The 10000-nt window shown below is 49.4% G+C and overlaps 1 protein-coding gene and 1 long non-coding RNA gene across 51 annotated transcripts in view; one reads left to right on the forward strand and one right to left on the reverse strand.

The window, feature by feature from the left end:
* The window catches only part of LOC127006902 (uncharacterized), a 2391-nt gene extending 1168 nt beyond the window's left edge, over positions 1–1223 (forward strand). Inside the window, exon 3 of the long non-coding RNA XR_007759891.1 lies at positions 1–1223. This exon is cut by the window's left edge and continues 220 nt beyond it. This is a non-coding gene — a long non-coding RNA (uncharacterized LOC127006902).
* Positions 1–8554, reverse strand: part of LOC127006888 (filamin-A-like) — a 243233-nt gene extending 234679 nt beyond the window's left edge. For 49 of the 50 annotated variants that reach the window (XR_007759807.1, XR_007759835.1, XR_007759833.1 and 46 more), the window contains exon 1: positions 7723–8554. Coding sequence is in view for 4 of the 50 variants with exons in the window: in XM_050877225.1 (XP_050733182.1) it covers positions 7723–8062 (340 nt within the window). In the remaining 46 variants the exon portion in view is untranslated. The remainder of the gene's footprint in view (positions 1–7722) is intronic. The other variant, XM_050877226.1, reaches the window with a different exon arrangement.
* Positions 8555–10000: the final 1446 nt, after the last annotated feature.

The following is a 10000-nucleotide window of genomic DNA, read 5'->3' on the forward strand; positions in this document are numbered from 1 at the left end:
AGAGGATAAGAAAAAATTCGTTAAACATTTAGCTTCCACAAGACAAGGGTCGAGACGGTGCAGGTCGAGCTTGGGGAAACTGAATTTACTCACTATTACAAATTACATCATATCTCTGTTTCCAGTTGACCCATTACAATAAACGAACTACCCAACGATAATACGAAGATTTGCACATCTTTTGGTATATCAGAGAATTGGAAAGAGAGAAGATATATGGTAGAAATTAGTGATAGAAATTGACAGCTTGCAAGAGGAGGGTGGCGCCAAATATTGTCAAAAAAAAAAGTTACAAATTACACTATATCTCAGTTTCTAGTAGTCCAATTTCAATGACCGAACTACTCAACGATAATACGAAGAATTGCGCAACTTTTGGTATATAAGAGATTTGGATAGATCGAAAAAATGAGGTAAAAATTAGTGATAGAAGTTGACGGCTTGCAAGAGGGTGATGACGCTAAATATAGGCTTACATTTTTTTTTTTGCAACAAAGGAGGCAGCTCAAGGGCACAATAAAAAAAAACAATAATGAAAAAAAGCCCGCTAATCGCTGCTCCCATAAAAGACTCAGAAGAGGTCAAATTACAAATTACATCATATCTCAGTTTCTATTGGACACATTACAATAAGCGAACTACCAAGCGACGATACTACGAAGAATTGCGCTTCTTTTGGTATATAAGAGATTTGGATAGAGAGAAGATATATAGTAGTTATTAGTGATAGAAATTGACAGCTTGCAAGAGGAGGGTGGCGCCAAATATTGTCTAAAAAAAAGAAGTTACAAATTACACTATATCTCAGTTTCTAGTAGTCCAATTTCAATGACCGAACTACCCAACGATACTACGAAGAATTGCGCAACTTTTGGTATATAAGAGATTTGGATAGATCGAAGAAATAAGGTAAAAATTAGTGATAGAAGTTGACGGCTTGCAAGAGGGTGATGACGCTAAATATAGGCTTACATTTTTTTTTTTTTTGCAACAAAGGAGGCAGCTCAAGGGCACAATAAAAAAACAATAATAAAAAAAGCCCGCTAATCGCTGCTCCCATAAAAGAATCAGAAGAGGTGGCCAAAAGCAAGGTCAAATTACATCATATCTCAGTTTCTATTGGACACATTACAATAAACGAACTACCAAACGACGATACTACGAAGAATTGCGCTTCTTTTGGTATATAAGAGATTTGGATAGAGAGAAGATATATGATAGAAATTAGTGATAGAAATTGATAGTCTTGCAAGGATTTGGCTGGTAAGAGGGTGGGTTTCCTCTCTCTCTCTCTCTCTCTCTGTAATCTTCTTTATCAAACCTGTAATTAAGTTTGTTTAATTCCCTCATCCTCATCTAAGAATATATTTATGCATGAAAGGAGGAGTGTGTGTGTGTGTGTGTTCCTCTCCTTGTGTGTGTGTGTGTGTGTTTCCTTCTTTTCTTCTTCCTCTCTCTCTCTCTCTCTCTCTCTCTCTCTCTCTCTCTCTCTCTCTCACAGTTAACAAAACGGTACAAGAGATGACAAATAAGGAGAGAGAGAGAGAGAGAGAGAGAGAGAGAGAGAGAGAGAGAGAGAGAGAGAGAGAGAGAGAGAGAGAGAGAGAGAGAGAGAGAGAGAGAGAGAGAGAGAGAGAGAGAGAGAGAGAGAGAGAGAGAGAGAGAGAGAGAGAGAGAGAGAGAGAGAGAGAGAGAGAGAGAGAGAGAGAGAGAGAGAGAGAGAGAGAGAGAGAGAGAGAGAGAGAGAGAGAGAGAGAGAGAGAGAGAGAGAGAGAGAGAGAGAGAGAGAGAGAGAGAGAGAGAGAGAGAGAGAGAGAGAGAGAGAGAGAGAGAGAGAGAGAGAGAGAGAGAGAGAGAGAGAGAGAGAGAGAGAGAGAGAGAGAGAGAGAGAGAGAGAGAGAGAGAGAGAGAGAGAGAGAGAGAGAGAGAGAGAGAGAGAGAGAGGTGGTGAGGGCGCCCACACCTGCCCTCATGAAGGTAAATAGCATATGTGAACCACACTTGCGCTGCCCCCCCCCCTCCCCTTCCTCTTCCTTTCCTTCCCTTCCCTTCCCTTCCTTACTCATCTCCTCCCTTTCCCTTCCCTTCCCTTCCCTTCCTTACTCATCTCCTTCCCTTCCCTTCCCTTCCTTACTCATCTCCTTCCCTTCCCTTCCCTTCCTCTTCCCTTCCTTCCTTCCATTCCTCCCCCTTCCTTCCTTCATCCTCCTCCTTCCCTTCCTTCCTATCCTCCTCCCCTTCCCTTCCTCCTTCCCTTCCCTTCCATTCCATTCCTCCTCCCCCTTCCTTCCCTTCCTTCCTTCCTTCCATTCCATTCCCTCCTTCCCTTCTTCCTTCCTCCTCCTTCCCTTCCCTTCCCTTCCCTTGCCTCCCCTCCCCTTCCCTTCCTTATTCATCTCCTCTCCTTCCCTTCCCTTCCTTTCCTTCCCCTTCCTCTCCTCCCTAAACCCCAAATAATATATTGATAGAGATAGATAGATAGATAGAAAGATAGATGGATTTGCTGAACACACACACACACACACACACACACACACACACACACACACACACACACACACACATCCCCTCTTCCCCCACCAGCATGACACATTGCTTACACACACACACACACACACACACACACACACACACAACACCTGTGACCTACATGAAAAAAAATGTAATCTATAATAATAATAATAATAATAATAATAATAATAATAATAATAATAAAAATAACAAGTTAAAATAATTATTAACACAGGAGAGAGAGAGAGAATGAAGAAGAAGAAAAGAAGAAAACCAGAAACATATGAAGAAGAGGAGGAGGAAGAGGAAAAAAATCAGTAAGAGGAGGAGGAAGAGGAGGAGGAGGAGGAAGAGGAGGAGGAGGAGGAGGAGGAGGAATTGCGGTAGCCCTACAAGTGTTCTGTTGAGAGAGAGAGAGAGAGAGAGAGAGAGAGAGAGAGAGAGAGAGAGAGAGAGAGAGAGAGAGAGAGAGAGTCATGAAAGGTTAAGGTCAGGAGGTCACGGGGTGTGCTAACCGCTGCACCACGGAGCCCCAATTTAGGAAGGAGTAAACACTGTCAGATTACCGTACTCAACACATTGTATATATCGTTTTTAAGCCTCAGACTCTCGTAGTTACACAAATAGCGAAAGAATTTTAAAGTTAGCGTTGAAAGTGTTATTTATTAATTTTTTTTTTGTTTGTTTTTACGTTAGATATCGTCAGAAAGTACGATAATGCAATGCGGTGTGTACGATAATGCAATACGGTGTGTACGATAATGCAATGCGGTGTGTACGATAATGCAATGCGGTGTGTACGATAATGCAATACGGTGTGTACGATAATGCAATACGGTGTGTACGACAATGCAATGCGGTGTGTACGACAATGCAATACGGTGTGTACGATAATGCAATGCGGTGTGTACGACAATGCAATGCGGTGTGTACGACAATGCAATGCGGTGTGTACGACAATGCAATGCGGTGTGTACGACAATGCAATGCGGTGTGTACGACAATGCAATACGAGCGAAGCCAGAGGGAGGGAGGGAGGATGACAAATCGTTGACTTAATAAGGAACATAATGACGGACGAAGACATTAGAAACACATAATACTAAAGACATCAGAAGGAGACAGGACCGAGATAAGGACGCAAGGATATGCTAAGGACAAGATAAGGACATGAACGATTTTACAAAGGGCAGAACTGTACAAATGATTACGGATTAGGGAAGGGAAGGAAAGGGAAGGGAAGGGAAGGGAGAGGAAAATGAAGGGAAGGGTGGGGAAGGGAAGGAAGGGAGAGGAAACGGAAGGGAAGGGAAGGAAGGAAAGGAAGGAAGGAAGGAAGGAAGGGAAGGAAGGGAAGGGAAGGGAAGTATGGGGAGGGAAACGGAAGGGAAGGGAAGGGAAGGATGGGGAGGGAAAAGGAAGGGAAGGGAAGGGAAGGGAAGGGAAGGGAAAGAGAAGGGAAGGGAGAGGAAAAGGAAGGGAAGGATGGGGAGGGAGGGAAAAGGAAGGGAAAGAGAAGGGAAGGGAAGGGAGAGGAAAAGGAAGGGAAGGGAAGGGAAGGGAGAACATAAGAATACAGGGAAACTGCAAGAGGCCGGGTTGCCTACACAGGGCATCTCCCCCACTACTCACGATGGGTGAGGTGTAGTTTCAGGGGTTACAGGTAGAGGCTTGATCCTCGTTTACCTTCGGTACGGGCGTACGCTCCAGTACCCTGTCTCCTTACTGCACCCACACCTCACTGCCACCTGTCATCCTCGTCCATGTAGCTATCCAGTCTACTCTTAAAACAAGCCACCGTCCCTGCACTAACTATGTGATTGCTGAGTCTATTCCATTCCCCCACCACCCTATTACCAAACCAATGCTTGCCTATATATCTCCTAAATCTATACTTTTCTAATTTAAATCCATTACTGCGAGTTCTATCCTGCTGGCTAATTCTCAGTACTTTACTTATATCGCCTTTGTTGTAACCCTTGACCCATTTGAATACTTCTATCAGATCTCCCCGCACTTTTCGTCTCTCTAGTGAATGTAAGTTTAGATGTTTCAGACTATTTTGATATGGGAGGTTCCTCAGCCACTGAATCATCTTGGTCATCCTCCTCTGAACTGATTCTAGCAAGTTGATGTCCATTCTGTAGTGTGGGCACCAAAACTGGACAGCATAATCTAAATGTGGCCTAACTAACGCTAAATAGAGTCTGAGGATGACCTCTGCACTCCTGTTGGTTACCGTCCTGTTAATAAAGCCTAATACCCTGTTAGCCCTATTCCTCGCACTAATACATTGCTTCCTTAGTTTTAGGTCAGAGTTCACTAACACTCCCAAATCCCTTTCACACTCTGATCTGCCTATCGCTGTGGAGTCTAAACTATACCCGTGTAATGGGTTGCGTGTTCCCACACTAAGTACGCTACACTTGGTGATGTTAAAATTCATCTGCCATTTCTCTGACCAAGCTGACAGTTTGTTGAGATCCTCCTGCAGTGCTCTAGCATCCTCCCCTGTCCTAATACTCCTAATAGGGAAAAGGAAGGGAAGGGAAAGGAAAGGAGGGGAAGGGAAGGGAAAGGGAAGGGAAGGATGAGGAGGGAAGGAAAAGGAAGAGGAGAGAGAGAGAGAGAGAGAGAGAGAGAGAGAGAGAGAGAGAGAGAGAGAGAGAGAGAGAGAGAGAGAGAGAGAGAGAGAGAGAGGTGGCAACAGGTATTCAGGGCGGGGGAAGGAAGAAGAGGAGGGAGAGAAGGGGGAGATGGGGAGGAGGGAGGTAAGTGGGGAGGGGGAGGAAGAGAGGTATAAGTACTCCTCCCCTTCCTCCCCAAAACCAGTTACTCCCCACCAAGAAATCAGCTCAAACCGGCAACTGTTTAACTGCCCTTCCCCTCCCCACCTAACCTCCCCAAGCACCTCTCCTCCCCTCCCCAATGAACTTAACCTCCCCAAGCTCCTCTTCTCCCTCCCAATGAACCTCCCTCTCCAAGCACCTCCTCCCTCCCCAATGAACCTAACCTCCCAAGCACCTCTCCTCCTCCCCAATGAACCTAACCTCCTAAGCTCCTCCCCTCCCCAATGATCCTCCCCCAAGCACCTCTCCTACCCTCCCCAACGAACCTCCCCTTTCCAAGCACCTCTCCTCCCCTCCCCAATGAACCTAACCTCCCCAACCACCTCTCCTCCCCTCCCCAATGATCCTCCCCTCCCCAAGCACCTCTCCTACCCTCCCCAATGAACCTCCCCAAGCACCTCTCCTCCCCTCCCTAATGAACCTCACCTCCCCAACTAACCTCATCTCCCTTCCCCAATAAACTTAATCTCCCTTTCCCTCCCCAACTCTCAAAATGACCTTATCTCCCCACCTAACCTCCCAAAACTCCTCTTCTCCCCTCCCCAATGACCCTCATCTCCCCTGCAATACACTCTCCTCGTATCCTTACCTCCCCAGCTTTGAAACCCATCTTCCCTTCCCTTCCCTCCCCAACTAAGCCCCCCAAGCACCTCTTCTCCCCTCCCCAATGAACCTCAACTCCCCTACCCAACAAACTTAATCTCCCTTCTCCTCCCCAGCTCTCAAACTGACCTCATCTTCCCTCCCCACCCAACCTCATCTCCCCTCTTCTCCTCCCCAACTACCCTCCCCTCCCCTCCCCACATGTCACCCCCCACACAAAGATATGCCCAATCAATTTATCTAGAAGTGGGGAGAGAAGGGGAGGAGGAGGAGGAGGAGGAGGGGGAGGGGAGATAAAACTCTTCCTGTCCTGTTGGAGATGTGGAAGAGAGAGAGAGAGAGAGAGAGAGAGAGAGAGAGAGAGAGAGAGAGAGAATGTTATGTATGTGGAATGGAGGTGGGGGAGGAAGGGGAGGAGGGGGGGGAGTGTGGTGGTTCTTAATATCGGTGATGACATGGTGGAGGTGGTGGTGGTGGTGGAGGTGGTGGTGATGGTGGTGGTGGTGGTGGTGTGAAAAAGGGGGCGTGGTCGCGGAGGGGTGACAGAATGAGGGAGGAGGAGGAAGAGGAGGAGGAGGAGGGCGTGGTATCTTTCGGGAAGGTTAGGTAGGGATCAACGTTGCCAGATTGTCGTACACACCGTATTGCATTGTCGTACTTTCTGACTGATATCTAACGCAAAAACAAACAAACAAGCCTCAATAAATAACAGTTTCAACGCTAACTTTAACATTTTTTCGTTAGTTGTGTAGCTACGAGAGTTTGAGGCTTAAAAATGCTAAAAACAATGTGTTGAATACGATAATCTGGTAGGGATGGGCGGGGCTGGGTGGAGGGCCCCAGCGCGGTCTGACAGGGGCACGACAAGCGTTGCCAATTATCGTACTCAGCGCATTGCATTTTTGTACTTTCTGACCGATAACTATAGCGAGAGAACGAAACCCATCCATATTTAACAGTTTTAACGCTAACTTTAATTTCCTTTCGTTACTTGTGTGGTTACGACTGTCTTGGAGCCTAAAGATGAAAATGCAATGTTCAGTGTACGACAATTTGGCACCGCTGGGCAGGAAACAGGGCGCAGGGCAAACGTTGCCAGATTATCGTATTCACAACATCGTATTTATTACTTTTAAGCCTCAAACTCTCGCACCTACACAAATAACGATAGAAAATTGAGGTTAGCGTTAAAACTCGTATTTATTGATGTTTGTTTGTTTGTTTTTGCTATGGTTACTGGTCAGAAACTACGACAATGCAATGCGACGAGTACGATAACTTGTCAAGGCTGCACGGTGACAGCTTTTCCGATGCCCTACGCCCCTGTCCACCCAGCAGTGATGTTGCGCCGACTAAACGAAACTTTCCAAATGCTCCCTTCTTAAATTCCTTCCCTTCTGTCTCTCTCCGGCATATGACCACAGATGTTGCGCCGACTAAACGAAACTTTGCAACTGCTCCCTTCTTAAATTCCTTCCCCTTCTGTCTCTCTCCGGCATATGACCACAGATGTTGCGCCGACTAAACGAAACTTTCCAACTGTTCCCTTCTCCTATAATTCCTTCCCCTCCTGTCTCTCTCCGGCATATGACCACAGATGTTGCGCCGACTAAACGAAACTTTCCAACTGTTCCCTTCTCCTATAATTCCTTCCCTTGTCTCTCTCCGGCATATGACCACAGATGTTGCACCGACTAAACCAAACTTTGCACGGTGACAGGCAGGGCACACGCACGCACACACACGCACACACACTCACCTATGTTGATGATCCTGATGTTCTCGTCCCGCTCGAGGAACTGTAGGGCCACGGACACGTTCTCCAGCTTCTGGCTCTTGAAGTTCGGGCGCTTGTTGTGCTTGGGGAGGTGCTTGCCGGAGAGCACCTCGATGAGCGCGATGAGCCGCAGGCCGTCGCTGAGGTCGGTCTCCAGGTTCCCGATGTGCTTGGCCACCTGCTTGAGGTGCTCGTTGGCCCAGCGCGTGAAGGTGTTCTGCTGGATACGCTTCCACTGCGCGTCCTCCGCCAGCTCGCGCTCCGTGGCGGCCATCTCGTCCTCCTCCTGACAGTACTCTGGCGCACCTGCTGGCCCGTACATCCTGGACCCACCTGAGAGCCTCCTGTGGTCACCGGGGGAGGGGCCTCGCCGGCCGGGGCGGGGCTTGTGCTATCGCCACCCACACCACACACCACACTGCTGCTGACGAGGCTGCCGCCAAGTTCAAACGGCTGCTGCACGGACACACACACTGCCTCCAAGTGTTAGCGGTCACGGCACGAGGCGCGGGGCGCAGCACGTCGCGGCCACGCCTCCAGCAGACTGAGGCGGCGAGGGGCGGCGAGGGGTGGCGCGGCGCCAGACACTCACTCCAAAATAGACGAGGCTGTGCAGGACGACCCACGCACGCGGCCGCAAGAATAGTGCCCGTGTGTGCGTGTGCGTGTGTGTGTGTGCGGGGCAGCGGGGCGGGGCGGTGCAGGGTCGGCGGTGTGGCGGCGGCGGGCGGTGTGCGGGCGGTGGGGTGTGCGGGTGTGCGGGCAGGACAGGCTGGCTACACTGCCGTCTCCGGTCGCTGCTGCTGTGCGACTGACGGCGGGCGGCGGGGCGGGCGGCGCTCTCTCCTGCCCCGGGGTCGTGTGTCAGTGGTCAGCGGTAGGGGGGGGGAGGGGGAGGAGGAGAGGGGGGCGCCAGCCTGCATCTTCAAGGGGCCAAGCGGCGGGGGTCAGACGGACACTTAAACCCCATGCCCCAGGAGCAAGTGGCGGATTGGGGGGATTCTGCGGGGGGTCTCTCCCACCACACACCACCACCACACCACCATCACCACCTAACCACCACACCACCTAACCACCACTCACCCCCCCCCCCACGCATCCTCCATCACAACACATCATCTTGGAAAAACAGGACCCCGAGATACGATGCTGTGTGTGTGTGTGTGTGTGTGTGTGTGTGTGTGTGCTGCCCCCCGTGCCCCAGACAGCCCCCCGCCCCCCGCTACACTAACAACACGCCCCCCCAGCCCCTCCAGCACCCCCTCACCGCGCTGGGGGGTAGGGGAAGGGGGGTTTAAATACCATAAGGAGAGGGGGGGGAGAACCTTTAAAAGGGAGAGAGGCTTGAAAGTGGAGACTACCAATGAAGGAGATGAGGAGGAGGAGGAGGAGGAGGAGGAGAGGAAGACTTAGAGTGAGTGGGTGGGGAGGAGGAGGAGGAGGAGAACGAAGAGGAGGAGGAGGAGGAGGAGGAGGAGAAGTTACATGACTGGAGTGAGGTATGTTAAGGTAAGGGTAAGAGAAGGGAGGAAGGGAGGGGAGGGAGGATGGAAGGGAGGGAAGGGTAGGGAGGGAAAGGGGAGGGAAGGAAGGGGAGGGAAGGGGTAGGGAGGGAAGGAGAAGGGAGGGAAGGGGAAGAGAGGGAAGGAGAAGGGAGGGAAGGGGAGGGGAGGGAAAGGGAAGGGAGGGATGGAGAAGGGAGGGAAGGGGTAGGGAGGGAAGGGGAAGAGAGGGAAGGGAAGGGGAGGGAAGGGAAGGGAAGGGGAGGGGAGGGGAGGGAGGGAAGGGAAGGGAGGCAACAGGTGAAGGGGTGAAGGAAAGGGAGAATAAGGGGGCTCGGGGGTCACAGATGTTGAAGAGGGGGGGAAGTGAGAGGTGGCAGATGGTGAGGAGGAGGAGGAGGAGGAGGAAGGAAGGAAGGACGGAGGTCAGAGAATGAGTCACAGGTCACAGAATCGAATCTTCTAAGAGGTCAAAGACTTATTATTATTATTATTATTATTATTATTATTATTATTATTATTATTATTATTATTATTATTATTATTATTATTATTATTATTATGGGTGAGTTTTATGGGCATACAATACTTCCTCCTCCTCCTCCTCCTCCTCCTCTTCCTCCTCCTCCTCCTCTTCCTCTTCCTCCTCCTCCTGCTGTCTTTTTTTCTCATTCTTTTTTCCTCATTTCTCTCTCTTTTTTTGTTGTTGTTGTTGTTATGATATATTAGGTATAGATTAATCTCTCTCTCTCTCTCTC

This window comes from Eriocheir sinensis, chromosome 34, assembly GCF_024679095.1.
Source record: "Eriocheir sinensis breed Jianghai 21 chromosome 34, ASM2467909v1, whole genome shotgun sequence".
In the NCBI taxonomy this organism is placed as follows: domain Eukaryota; kingdom Metazoa; phylum Arthropoda; class Malacostraca; order Decapoda; family Varunidae; genus Eriocheir; species Eriocheir sinensis.